The sequence below is a fragment of the Nansenia antarctica genome, assembly GCF_963989245.1.
Source record: "Nansenia antarctica genome assembly, chromosome: 10".
Classification (NCBI taxonomy): Eukaryota; Metazoa; Chordata; class Actinopteri; order Argentiniformes; family Microstomatidae; genus Nansenia; species Nansenia antarctica.
The window spans coordinates 21,192,867-21,207,940 of NC_137680.1; the positions used below are offsets into that span (position 1 = coordinate 21,192,867).

At 45.1% G+C, this 15,074-nt stretch overlaps 1 protein-coding gene across 1 annotated transcript in view; it reads right to left on the reverse strand.

The window, feature by feature from the left end:
* trak1a (trafficking protein, kinesin binding 1a) overlaps positions 1–14,647 on the reverse strand; it is a gene marked incomplete at its 5' end in the record, with an annotated part of 27,859 nt that extends 13,212 nt beyond the window's left edge. The window contains 7 exons of the mRNA XM_080541067.1: positions 7–137; positions 976–1,054; positions 1,703–1,811; positions 3,073–3,173; positions 3,790–3,906; positions 4,527–4,603; positions 14,584–14,647. Of these exons, the coding sequence (XP_080397193.1) occupies positions 7–137; positions 976–1,054; positions 1,703–1,811; positions 3,073–3,173; positions 3,790–3,906; positions 4,527–4,603; positions 14,584–14,647 (678 nt within the window). The remainder of the gene's footprint in view (positions 1–6; positions 138–975; positions 1,055–1,702; positions 1,812–3,072; positions 3,174–3,789; positions 3,907–4,526; positions 4,604–14,583) is intronic.
* Positions 14,648–15,074: the final 427 nt, after the last annotated feature.

A 15,074-nucleotide genomic window follows, 5' to 3' on the forward strand; every position in this document is an offset into this window, starting at 1 on the left:
GCTCACAGATTTGGACTTCTTCTGCAGGTCGACGATCTGGGACAGCAGGTGTGTGATCTCCTCCTGCTGCCGGGACGCGTCCTCCGTCTTCCTCCCCAGCTCCTCAGCGATGGACGAGATCTGGAAGTTGGCGTCTCCTGGGGACAAGAGGGACGGACAAGAGGGAGGGGTTGACCAACGCTAGCGTGACGCTCGCTACGGGGACGACACGCACTCTGCTGTTCAATCTACCTCGTCTTCAATCTACCTCGTCTTCAATCTACCTCGCCTTCAATCTACCTCGTTTTCCAAGACGGACAAGTTACGACAGGGTATCACAGAACGTCATCCGTTTTCATATCCAGTGTAAGTGAAGAGGGGCATCCTTCTGTGTATATTTACCGTCATACCAGTGTGTTTTCTACTACAGTGTACACAAGGTAATGAGTAGGGATGCTCCGATTTATCGGCCACCGATTTAAATCGGCCGATTTCACTCCAAATGACTCGATCGGTGATCGGCAAAAATGGCCGATCGCAAAAACCGATTTATTTTTTATTTTTTATTTTTCCTGGGGAAGACAGATAACTGAACAGAAAACATAGGAGGACGTAACAGTATGTAAACCATGAAGGCCACGTTTATGATGTCTTTTATACAGCCATATCGACTGACTTGGGCTTCAGGCCCTAACTGGGTGATAGGCCAGACCTTTACTATGCCATAAAAATGGGTCTGCGTTTGCTTGGTGCCTAATGGATCAAAACTTTTGTCTAAAAAGCAAAAAATATGTAGGCTATCCAGTCAGTAGGCCTACAGTTATGTATTTAAAAAAAAATCGGTATCGGTATCGGTTGATCTTGAGGAAAAAAATCGGTGATCGGTATCGGCCCCAAAAATCCAGATCGGAGCATCCCTAGTAATGAGCCTCTCTGCCTGACTCAGGGAGAACAGGAGGCGGGGGAGTAGAGGCGGTGTTAACTATGTTAACTCACGCAGCTCTTTGACGACATCGTTCACCAGCTGCTGCTCCTTCTCCTCGTAGGAGATGGTCTCTGTCTCCAGGTGACTGGCCTGTGGTGGGGGGCATTAACAACATCATTAGCATGGCACAGCGGGACCGCCACATCCAACCACTGACATCCCCTCACTCTCTGTCTCAGTCAACAGTTTAAACCGTGACTCCCTGTGATCTGAGCATGGAATTACACCTCCAGGAGTCCCACGCAACCAAAGGTTCCAGCAGCATTAATATGCAATGAGAGCTCATTTACTGTAGACGACTGACTGTGCTGAAATATCCCTGTCCTGATCCATGTCATAGACACAGAGCACCTTCAGTACATTTGGAATGCACAGAGAGAAAGAAAACACCCTTCAGATCCTCAGGCTTGTTCCCCACATACTGCACTGCACTGCAAACTGTCAATGTAAGTAAGTATCTTAAATCAAGGCAATATGCTTGTTTAGTTTTGTCTGACTTCACTAGTTTTAGGATATATTTGACTTGTTTTAAGACGATCTTGGCAAGTGAACATTTCCTGTTCTGTTGGCAGATCATTTAGCTTATTTGAAGTAAAATCCCCCCCCCATTTTATTGCTTTTATTCCCCTTGTTTTTGAAAGCTGACGTTTTGCAGGGGGTAGATCCGAAGTCAAACAACTCTGTCCCTTCTCCTAATAAACTCGGAGCTGAGCGGTGTTATCGCTAAGTGAGTTTCACCTCCGATCGAAGCGAAATGTTCTCCTCCTCCAGGTCTTTGAGTTTCTTCTGCAGCGAGTCCAGGGGGAAGTAACTTGGCACGGACAGCAATGAGTCATTGTGGCGGATGCTGCACAAACCAGACAAGGCCGACACGTTTGTAAGGACACGACATTCACAACAGAGGAATAGCAGCACACAGTCACAACCACTGGCAGAGGCTTGAACACAATACGCAGGTTAGACTGACAATCATATGCATCATTTACGCAAACCAGGATGGATGGCAAAGTCAATCAATGTTTTACCACCCCTGTAATAGGACCCCCCCCCCCGCCCGCCCGACACACACACAGTCTGTCATTATGATCCTAGCAGACATAAGACTGTCTCTCTCTCACTGCCTGACTGCTCTGAACTGTACATTTCAAGCCTGCAAACTGCGACACTTTAAATGAATGTGCAATAACACTATGTGCGATATGACAACCCTAGTCGTCTATCTGTACAGTATAGTATAGTGGATAGTGTACATAGCCTTTATTTATGTAAACCAGCTCCTTCCCTTCTTGTGTTTTTTTTAAAGTTTTTTTTTCTTTCCTAACACCAGGGGAGCCACCCCTCCTAAATTTCGTTGTTTGGTACCTGTACTATAGCAATGACAATAAAGACCATTCATTCATTCATTCATTCATTCATTCATTCATTCAACTGTATTAAGAGAGCAGGTACCATTCAGCATAGCGGGTCTCTTTACAGACCTTTTCAACTGCGCTTCACCCATGAGCAAGCCAACACACAGTCACCCGAGGTCAGAATACCTCTCTCTGCTCTGATAAAAACAGACAGGGGATTTACAGGACTGAATACAAGACCTCGATACATCTGGAAGAAAAAAGACTGTCCTTATGCCATAGACATATCCAGTATACAGAAACTTGGATGGGTTGGTGGGAAGAGTGAGAGTGAATGTAATAAAAAGCTTCACTTGAAATGTCATACAAGTATCGTTTGAATAGGAGGGAGAACAACTGTGTGTGTGTGTGTGTGTGTGTGTGTGTGTGTGTGTGTGGGGGGGGGGGGGGATGGGAGGAGAGAGGTTTACAGTACAGACTGATGATCTCACTACAGTATCTAACGCTAACCGCCTCCCACCCATTGTGTCTGCTGTTCCAGCCTACGGCACATCGACAGCCAATAGGGGAATACAGAAATATGGGGGAGAGAGAGAGAGAGAGAGAGCGAGAGAGAGAGTTGGCAGACTGAGACAACCAATTTGCAGGAGGGGAGCAGGACCCGTTCATATGATCAGAGCAGATGAGGGAGAGGTGGAGGGAGGGAGGGAGAGGTGGAGGAGGGTAGTGTAGGAGAGGAGACAGGTGTGGACTCACGGGGTAGAGGTGGCAGAGTCTCCTTCACTCTCCTCCGCTGCGCTTGTGTAGAACTGGAGCAGCTCATCTTTCATAGACAGGTCGTGGCGCAGCTGGGAGACCTGCAGAGAGGGGGGGCAGAAAGAGGGGGGGAAGAGAGAGAGAGAGAGAGAGAGAGAGAGAGAGAGAGAGAGAGAGAGAGAGAGGGGACGGATGGCCGGATGATGATGTCAACGTCATTGCAGAAGAAAGACTTCTAAAAACCTCTCTTTACACAATAGCTGTTCCTGGAGGTAACATGACACCCCCTGTCTTTGCACACACACACACTCACACACTCACACAAAGACACACACACACACACACATACACATACACACAAAGACACACACACAAAAACACACATGCACATGCACACACACACACACACACACACACACACACACACAAAGACACACACACACACACACACACACACACATACACACACACACACACACACACACACACGCACACACGCACAAAGACACACACAAACACACACACACACACGCACACACACGCACACACGCACACACGCACAAAGACACACACAAAGACACACACAAAAACACACATGCACACACACACACACACGCACACACGCACAAAGACACACACACACACACACACACACACACGCACACACACACGCACAAAGACACACACACACACACACACACACACACACACACACACCTCCTCACGGATGTGCTCCACCTGCTCCTCCAGGAGTTCATTTCTCTCACTGAGGGTCTTGTTCTTCTTCAGTAGGGACTGGCCGATACGGGCAGCGAGCTCCAGGTCGCGTTCTTTCTGCAGGAAAGTCAGACAGGCAGGTAAGGGGTTAAACACCTGGGAGAGATCTGCTAGGGGTCATCTAGGAGGTGGGCCTTAGGTTCAGTGGCCTGTGGACTTCAGTGAAACTTAAGTGTAGAATAGGTTTACTGTCTGTTTAATCATCTCCATGCGTACGATGCATGTAGAATGTGTCTCATTGTCAAATATCTGAACAAATATCTGAACATTCATTCAGATATTTTGGGCAGGGCCCTCACATCAAAAGCATTAGCTATCTTCACCAGTCTGGCTACGCTCAATGCAAATGTATGAATTCTAGGAATCAGGTGGGGGAAAGGCTATTAAAAACAGTTGACAATTTGGGTCTTGTTCTTTCCAACGGAGTCCTTAACTTTGCATGCCGCAGACAGACACACAGCATGTTCTGAGTCAATGTTATCATCCGAGTCAGTTATGCAACAGTGGAAGAAGTTTGAATATCACAAACACAGAGCCCTCTCTCCGCTTTGTAAATGATGGCACACTCAAAAACGGTGAACCTGGTTTCAGTGAAGCCGAACATACGACAACAAGACAGAACCTGCACCGCATCTCCCCTTCCTTATCTGACGAGGGGGAGGAAGGTCTTTACGTACCTCTTCAAGCAGACGTGTCACAGCATCTATGTCACTGTACGTCTTAGTCATCTGGCCCACTCTTTCAGCACATAGAACTGCAGGGGAACAGAACACAAGAGGAGCACGTTAACAACAGAACACAAGAGGAGCACGTTAACAACAGAACACAGAGGAGCACGTTAACAACAGAACACAGAGGAGCACGTTAACAACAGAACACAGAGGAGCACGTTAACAACAGAACACAGAGGAGCACGTTAACAACAGAACACAGAGGAGCACGTTAACAACAGAACACAGAGGAGCACGTTAACAACAGAACACAGAGGAGCACGTTAACAACAGAACACAGAGGAGCACGTTAACAACAGAACACAGAGGAGCACGTTAACAACAGAACACAGAGGAGCACGTTAACAACAGAACACAGAGGAGCACGTTAACAACAGAACACAGAGGAGCACGTTAACAACAGAACACAGAGGAGCATGTTAACAACAGAACACAGAGGAGCACGTTAACAACAGAACACAGAGGAGCATGTTAACAACAGAACACAAGAGGAGCACGTTAACAACAGAACACAGAGGAGCACGTTAACAACAGCACTGCTTCACTTCACTTGACTTGACTCGATTCGTCTTAACAGAGTCGGCGCTCATTGATCGATACGTCGATAAATGCGCCAGATTTAGCTAAAGGCTCGTTATTTAGTGTTTAAATTTAGCCGTGTTGACTGCCTGGATATGTGGAATAGCAGCGTTATCAGAGGGCCACCGACAGTCCACACCGCAGGCCCTCGTGACGTTATCAGACAGACTGATAAACACAGACAGGGTACACCCGCCCCCCCCCCCCACCCCCCCCCCCCACCCCCACACACACTTCATCTCCACCACAACAGAGCTGGCCTGATAACAGTGGAATGCTAGGCTGCAATGTCATTCTCTGTAAGTGCAACGGCATTCCAGATGGATGTATTTATGCTACTCACACATAGATAGGGGGCTTGATACTGTACTTGCTATGAGTCTACTACCATCCCATAGCTCCTGAACTCCAACACCAACACCAACAACACCCAATCATAGCCAATTGTAGTGTCTTGTTGTAATTGTAGAAATGTACTAATTAGGGTTGTGAATGGATTAAAAAACAACTTGATAAATGAATGTAGAATTAGTATTTTATTTTATTTTTTATATTTCCCCTAACATTCCTAGACAAGCAGCGCTTAAACAATGCATGAGGGAGTAATAGGCTAGTAATAGGCTAGTAATAGGCTACTACAAGTTAACAATGCAACGATGGCCTCCAATAAGGTGCATAAATGTAAATCCCATGTAAATCCCCACCCCCTCTTTGAAGACAAAATGACTTGTCTGAACCGCGCTTCAGTAGCACACGACAATGCTACATACCACTCTCTGTAGCTTTATATTTAAATAGCTTTAGGCTATGCCTTTTTGCATAAACATATAGCATTCTATCCTTTCTAACAACTATGGTTATCTCAGCAACTGATGATTCATACTTGATAAAAAAGACAAACTGGTTCAGCACCAGCTGAGGTTTGCTTTATAATTTCAACCCAAACAACAGTGAGAGCATAGAAATAGCAATAGTAATAGCAGGAGAATCTGACTCATCCTCTTCCGTAAAAAAAAGAACCAGATGATCGTTCTAAAGACGAGGCTACGACCTGCCGACAAATTTCTGGCAGGTCAGAAATTTTCGTCGTGGCTCGTGAAGTGTGGCTGGTCCTACGACACGATTCTGCACATACATCCGCTCAAAATCATCACAAGCCCAATAATGGCTGCAAAAAGAAACCCTACTGCTCGTGTTCAGTGGTCCCAGCCACTGGAAGAAAGATTGGTAGAGCTTTGGAGGGAACACGGGTGTCTGTTTGACGTCTCCTCCGCTTCCTATCATGACAGAGGGATGAGGGAGAACAGTTGGAAAGAGATTTCATCTCCTCAAACCTCCTGGGCATATATCAGAGTACCGAAAAAAAAAGAAAAGAAGAAGTGTCTGACAGTGCACTGCAGAGGGCAGATCTAATATCTGATTCTGAGAACCATAACACCTTATCATATACACTTTGCTCAAGATCACACTCTCCTTGGTCAACTTTATGATATTTCAGCATATTCCGTGTCAAAAACAAAGAGGATGAATTGTAGCAGTCAGACTTGTCAACTCCCTTCAAGGTTATATCCATCCTCAATTTGCCATCCTTTCCATAAACAGGTGGAAAGGAATGGGACTTAGGACAATGACTGACAGCGAGTGAAGTGAACAATGGGTTGTGAGAACTTGGAGAACTTCCATGCTTTTCTGTTGAGCTGCAGGTGTAATGATCTCATACCATAATAAAACAGTGAGCTCACCCTCTCCAGCATCTTTCTCCATTCAGTGTTTCTTATCTCCTAATGACCGAGTCATATCAAGGTCCTAAGAAGTCCACATACACAGATGATGGGTCCAACAGATAAAAACACTAAGCAACAGAGTCCAGTCCAACTTGGATCTGGAGAAAGGGTTGGTCCTAACCATGTTGACCAAGGTGTTGGGTTATCCCTGCAGACAGACCACGCCTGAGTTGTCTCCATCTCACATATTTCTGCTCCTGCAGCAGCCATGATGGAAATAATGTAAATGAGGTTTTAAGATGCAACGTACATATTTACATGTGCAGGCGTGAGAGGGCATGGTGACCAGTGAGGTTGTTACCTGCCATACCCAGGACTGTACAAAATGACTTGTCTGACTTACAGGTCCATTGAAAGAAAAACACAGAGAGGCAAAAACACATAGATTAGGGTCGCAAAGGACGGAAATGTTCGTGGTCAATTTCAAAACTTTCCTGGAAACATTCATGTATTTTAGGGATTATTTATTTATTGTCTGAATAAATAATAAGAATTCTGGATTTTTCTCCAATGATCTACACAGCCTAATAAACACACATACAAACCTTCTCAATGTTTTCACTTGAATGTGCACATATCATATTTTAATAAGGAAGCTATGTAACCTCTGACCTCATTCAGAGTATGCTTCTTCCATAAAACATTGATATACAGCAAATGGATTTGGAAGTAAAGAAATTCCACATTGTCCATTAGAAAAGGCAATTGTCACTCCGCACTTCCTAAACAAAATTAATCCCCAGATTTCTCCCATCTGTGTGAAATGCAAAAAGGATGTAGGAACTTATTTTCATTGGATCTGGCAGTGCCCCTTGATATCCAGATACTGGAAAAACATTGCAAAAGAACTTAGTTCGATATTCCACACTTCGGTTGGGGCTGAGCCAGGCTTGTTTATTCTGAATATACCTACAGGGCAACTCCCTCTCTCCACTGGACGGATGACTTTAATGAGTAAACTTCTACTTCTGGCAAGGCGATGCATCCTATTCCAGTGGATTGAGGAGAAACCCCCCACAGTCACACAGTGGTACAGAGAAACTTTAAAGGTCTTTCCTATGGAACGCCTCAGTGCTACATTAAGTGGGACAACTTTTTCTATAGTATTTGGCAACCCTTTCTTGATTATCTCCCTGATGATTTAGTTGACCTACTGCAGAAAGGGCGCCCGCGATTTGACGATCTAGCGATTTGTTTTCACAAATAAATCAGTCATTTTGTTTTGCTTTTGGAGTCTCTTTACCTTTGATGTGATTCTACTATGTTTGATATATCATATACTGTATGTCCAGTGTACTAATGCAACCCATGTATGCTAACCATTGTTTTTGTTTTGTAACTTGACAATACCTGTGCTGTCTGATTGTTCTGTTGTGCAATTTGAATAAAATATTATATATAAAAAATAAAATAAAAATAAAGAAAGAAAAGGCAATTGTATCCAAATGACCAAAACAAAACAGTTAACAGAGCTGTTTTGTTTTGGTCACTTGGATATAATTGCTTTTTCTAATATCTAAATCTCTAGGGTGTGGTGTCAACTGCAACCATGGAAACCAACTGGGGCCTGATCAACAGCACGAACACACACACACACACACACACACACACACACACACACACACACACACACACACACCCCTAGGTGATGCCTACAGTAGACAAACAGCAGTAATTGATGGGAGACTACGGAGTGTCTGGCGAACACACACTCACGTTTGTTTTAATCAAACTCAATAGGATGACATTCAAAACCAGCTTGTCTAGCAAGGCCAGGGGGTATTAGCCTTGCCATTCACGGGGGATAATCCATATCAAACTTCAGACTGGCCTGTAAACAAGACTAGTTCCCTCATTCATTCTGGAATACCAGGACACCTGACACTAAATAAGGGTTCCATTGACAGCCTTGTCGTTCCATATTAAATACACATCCTTCTGTCATTCCATACATCTAATACTACGTTTTAAGTTACACAGGAACAAAGACGCACTAAACTAAAAGTCTATCGACAAATAACTCGAGAGTTCAAATACACACAATACCACACTGATCTACAAGTTTTAGAGTTCAGATGTTGTTTTGTTACAAGATAAAGATATTCAAATATGATTTGCTATATTATCTGAGGGAATTATCAATGCATTGTCTGACAAATCAGTTTGTTCCCCAGTGATCTGCACAGCCAAATACACATGGCATAAACATGGGCAGGGTTAATAGACATATTAATACTCCATAAAAAAGGTCAATCATGGGACATTTGGATTTGACAAGGTGCAACTTTGAATGTTTAAGGACTATCAGGTGAACTCAATGTCTACAGTGCAGTCTAAATGTCTACAGTGCAGTCTATCTATCTGACTAACTATATCTAACTATCTATGTATCTATCTATCTAAATGTCTACAGCGCAGTCCAAACAGCAAAACCCTGGTGTGCCCTGCCCGTCTCTGTTGATGGTATCAGATGTGAGCTCTGCCTCCTTACATTCCATGTTTACTCTGAATACAAACAACACCAAGCCCTCACCAACCAGACAGGGACTGACGGAGCCTCTCACTACAGCAAACAAGACAGAAAACACCCATCATACTTTTTAAAAAATAGTGACTGCTAAACAAGCTATGGATATAATGTGAAACATTATTAAAAACAAATACAGCATTAAGATTACTAAGTACATTAACAGGCCAATCAAAGCCTTCATAAAATATGACGTTAAACCAGTCCAAAGTATGAAGTATACTAGTAAGAACCAGGTGCGAGACAGAGGCAGCGGTCAGAAGATGTGGTTAAAACCACAACGCTAATTAGGGGACCAGCGAAACTCCCATGAACAGAGCATACCTTCTCGCAGCATAACCTGTTCTTCGTCCTCCTCCTCCTCCTCCTCCTCCTCTTCCTCCCCATGGCAGTTCTCTGGTGAAGAGACATACTCCAAGGTCTCCTCTGAGGTGGTGGAAGAGGGCAGTGCCATGCTAGCGCAGGGCTAGTGAAGCCCGACTGAGCCCAGCTCTCAAGTTCAAAGCCATGTCAGACTGTGTGTGTGTGTGTGTGTGTGTGTGTGTGTGTGTGTGTGTGTGTGTGTGTGTGAGCGTGTGAGCGTGCGAGACACGTCGTCTGTCTCCTCTCGTCACAGTCACACAGCAGCCGCTCACCCAGACACTCCCTTCTCCTGAGCCCTATGGTCCTCCGCTAGAGCACAGCCTACTCAGCCACAGGAGCAGGGGAGTGTCACTCAGCTACACACTAGCCTCCAATGTGTGAGGGCAGGCAGACACATTCAAATGGTAGATGTGTGAACACTCATTGAATCACACATAATGAGGTTTCATCATCTTAATATAGACATGTGTGTCCAAATGTGTCCATTTTCTTCCCCCCCCTCCCCCTCATTTAAGATGAAAATGGTTTCTCCCACCAGAGACTCTATGGAAACCTTGTGAGGCGGAGCATACCACAACATGCATACACCTGTTTTAAGGGTGGAGCCTCACACCACAGCATAGGACAGGTGACTCAATGTGCACATGCACTCCTATACAAAGCAGAGAGTTAAATGTCTAAACAGCAGGACACAGAGAGCCTGTTCCACTGGCAAGAGGGACATTAGAGTGAGCTCACAAGCTACAGAGGAACACCAAAAATAGAATAGCAATCTAGTTTATGAACCTGCATGGAACCTGTGATGAATTAACACTATATACTACACTATGAAATATGAGTAACCATAATGTGATCAATTCAGAGCGTGCCAAAAATGGTCTTTTTAGAAAATGAGACTCTGCAACAGTGATTCTAATCAACCGACTGTTAGCTTTATCACACTCTACAGTCAGAGCAATATCAGAGTTCGAAAATTATATATTATATACATATCATAGTATAAATGTTATACTATTATATACTAATACTATTATCATTCCTGTATGCACCAAACAAATTCCAGAAATGAAGAGCAATGCAAATGTAAGCGGGTACACAAACTATAGAACAAATAGGGTCAGCTTCTCTGTTAAACATGTCCCGTCTAATTATCCCAGGTTCAATCACTTTAACTGTTCTTAATTGCACTAATTGTGATACTGCAATGATTCCCGGCGATACTGTATGCTTGTATGGGCATGGTGAATGAACCCGCATTCCTAACGGGAACAATACAGCGACCAACAAAAACTCTGCACAATTCAAAAAAACAACCCCCACGTCTCCCAGCCTCTCCTCCTCTGAGGCCTTTTGTACGGTTTGTAAAGTTCCCAGCATGGGAAGACTAGACAATCCCTCCTTCAACCACCCCCCCAACCCCCCACCCCCCCACCCCACCACCACGTCCTCCCTGGCCAATAGAACTGGGAGCCCCTGGCTTTGTGTGAAGGGGTGGAGAGGTGGAGGAAGAGAGGAGAGGGAGAGGAGGGAGAGGAGGGGGAGAAAGGGAGAGGAGGTTATTCTAGGGAAAAAGTGGAAAGCTGCCAACAACTAAGCTCTGCTGTGGAGATGAATGCTCCGCTCACTGCCGACTCACTGCCGAGGGGATCAATATTCAGAGCATCACCCCGGTCTGTGGAGGAGTATGTCCTAGCCAGGCATGTGACTGGGGAGGGTGCACCCAGGAGGGATGCTCTGAGGCTGGGCTGTCCCTCTGCGCTCCCTCCCTCTCTGCTCTGGGTGAAGGGGCGGCCTAGAGGTTAGAGAGGCCGCTCAGCCATCGGTAGGCCACTGGTTTGATCCCCACCCTAGGAGGGAGCTGGATGTGAGCTGGTGACTGGAGTGTGGCTGGCATTGTTTCTAAGGGCTAGGCTACATGATGACAAAACTACATTTCGGGGTCAATCTGATCTCTAGCCAAACAAGCGTTTTCTCATCGTCGCGCAAAAGAATCTCTGGCCACATGGAATGGTGTATTCAAGTACACTGGGCATGCGCGTACTGGTAGACCCAGAAAATGATTCATATATAATTGTGACAGTACCGTAAAACAATAGAAATTCATTCATTTTCATTCTTTCGGTAGGTCAACTCCCGATCAATCTCCTCTCCACTTACATTACATCTGCATCCAAGATATGGCATGTATATGTTATTAATCTGTGTAACTTTAGGTTCTATGAAAAGAGCCGATGCATAACAAACTTTATGATAATTGTTGAAGTGCCTCTTGCTAAGATGTTTCTTATCAATAATGTCCTTGCACTACCGGCTATCTGCACTCAAGTTTTATATTTGTATTTATATATATTTATAGATGTTGTTAACATTTGCTATTCTGTTGTTCAAAGAATACAACTGGAACATGTTTCACATGTTTGTCATTGTGTGAAAATAACAATGATACAATCAATAAATCTGCAGCGCCATGCGCATATACAGTACATCAATCAAACTTTATTTATAAGCACAAGTCAGCATTGAATGTTTGATCATCGGCTGGTTTCAAGAGTTTTGAGACATTCGCAAGAAACACAATGGGACTACAGCAACTGAACGAGCGCCCATGCCATGCTTTCCATGCATTCCATTTCCATCCGTGCCTAATGTCTAGATCTTTGACGGGCACACTTGTTACTTGTCGCTTTCAGAATTTTATTTATATAGCACAAGTCATGCACTGAATGTAACTTCAAGTGCTGAGCAGTAGTAAGTAAACCACAATACCATACATTCTCCACCGCTCCCCTCAGTAGTGACTGATCACATTAGACGTGCTACTTGCACCCGTACACATGTATCCAATATCAAATACAAACATTTGATCATGCAAAAAAAAAGACAAAAAGAAGCTAAAATAGCCTTATCTTATCGTGTACAAGTGTGGACATTGAGATAGTAGTTAGCCATGACTTAGACAGTACAGACGTATCACATTTACATTTTTTATGTAGTGACTCTACGTCATCGTTTTCAACCCGTATCGCCGACCACACAACACCAAATACGTTACGGAAAAACCCTCACAGAGAAACTCCCTCCCTCACTCCCTCGTCATGTAGCCGTTCACAATATCAGATCCTCGCCGTTTCGGCCAAATCCAGCACTGTGTAGCCTAGCCCTAAGGTGCCTACCGCTCCACTGACATTGTGCCTTTGAGCAAGGCACTTAAACTCCTAACTGCTCCAGGGGCGATGACTGTGAGCTCTGATGTCCCTGGGTGTGTTGTCTCTGGGGCTGGGCTGCCCACTGAGGCCTCCTCCACAAAATTGGCAAATAAAACATCATAAATAACAGACAAGAGATAGCATATTGTAAAATGTTATAAAAAAACATTTTAAGAGTAGCAATTGCACATTTCTGTCACACAACTTCCAGTCAGAGCTTTGAACTCTCTATGGGACAGGGTTTGGCTCCATCACTGGCTGCCTTTCCAACCATGACACGTTTGGCTAGAAGTTTGAACAGTTGGAACACAAACACCGTATCGACCCAACTCCACTGCAGCATGGAAATCCATTTTCTAAACTCAGGTCTGACTTGCCTCTTGGCTATAGTTGTTTGAAAAGAAAGAAAAGATTGCCCTCAGATTTCTATAACATCTCGTATGACGATATAACATATTACTGAATAAAACACACGTTTAAGTAGTACTGTGATAAATACTTCCAGTAAATTCTATGTAGAGAAAGAGAAATGTATTCAGTGAAAACCATCCGCAACATTTACATAACGGCAACATAACGGCAGCATTACCAAACGCAGTAGATGACTTCGTAGAGACCAGGCTAAATATGTCACATGATCTTCATCCGAGCGTACAGCCACTGATATTATTTAATGGCTCTATAACACAGACGGGGACGGTACTATATATACTGTAGGTTGACAGATGGAGCTGTGACCCGTTACGCTGAAACCCGCCTGTGACATAACCTCCTGCTGCTTGGCAACAAAGATCACATGACAGATCACAACGTTGACGTGTGTCGCTGTCTGACATCACCTGCACTGAGATCAGATCAGTGGAACCAGCAACACAAGCATCCAGCGTTTAGTCTCTCGTACAATGACATTGTCTATTGAAGCTCCACAGCTAGCCACTCTTTAAAAAAGAAAAACCATCCTGTCATTCACCCTGTATGGGCCCACATTTACACGGTCATTCAGTGGCGTTGTTGTTGCAAATTCACCCGGGTTACAATCAACACTACTGGAGCAGATGGCATAGGTACAGAAACAGCTTTAAGGGCGTCGTTAACAATAATGAACAATGTCTGATGTCTTGTTAACCATCATGATGCTCTCACAGGCCCATCATCATAGACTGCCTTAGTCTACTAGTCGGGGCCTCTTTGGCTCAGGCAAACTTGATAACATGTTAACACGGCACAGCAAGACAGCAGCCCCTCGCTCCACGATCATGTGACTCGACTGGCGCATACAAACCGGGAGCTGGGAGAGGACTGGCAAATCTATAGTCCTTCCCACAATCCCACAGAATGGAAAAAGCAGCACTTCTTCTAGGCCTGTCTAGCTCTGTGCCCCCCCCCCCCCCCCCCCCCTCCCTCTCCCTCTCTCACACACACACACACACACACACACACACAGCCAAACAAAACAAAAACAGCAAACACAAAAAAGACCCAACGCCGTAGTAACAGTAACTATCCGGAACCCTCTCTCTCTCTTCTCTTCTCCCCAGTCTTACCATCTGTGCATTCCTCATAATACCAGTCCAGCTCATAGTAATCCGCCTCCACAAATTTCTGCATGCTCAGTCTCCTTCAGCAGAGAGGTGCTGCCTCCCCCGTCCTGCCGAGGTCACGGGGACGCCTGCCCATCCTGTCATAAGACACTCGGCCGAGTCGGCGGGGAGTCGACCGGGAGCCGTACCCACGTAACCGCTCATCTTATGTCTCTGGTAACCCCCCCCACCCCCCCTCCGACCAGAAGGATGGGAGGGAGACAGGAGAGAGGAGAGGAGAGGAGGAGAGAGAGAGAGAGACCTAAATAAACAGCAGCAGCAGCAGCCCTGATACACAGTGATGCAGTAAGGGGATGATATGCTTCTGGTGACTCAAGGTTGTAGCACAGAGGAGGAGGAGGAGGGGGGGGGGATGGGAGGGGGGACCGAGGACGCACAGCCAATGAGGAGAGGCTGTGTCAGAGGCGCGCTCCACCACGGGAGCTTTTGTCAGT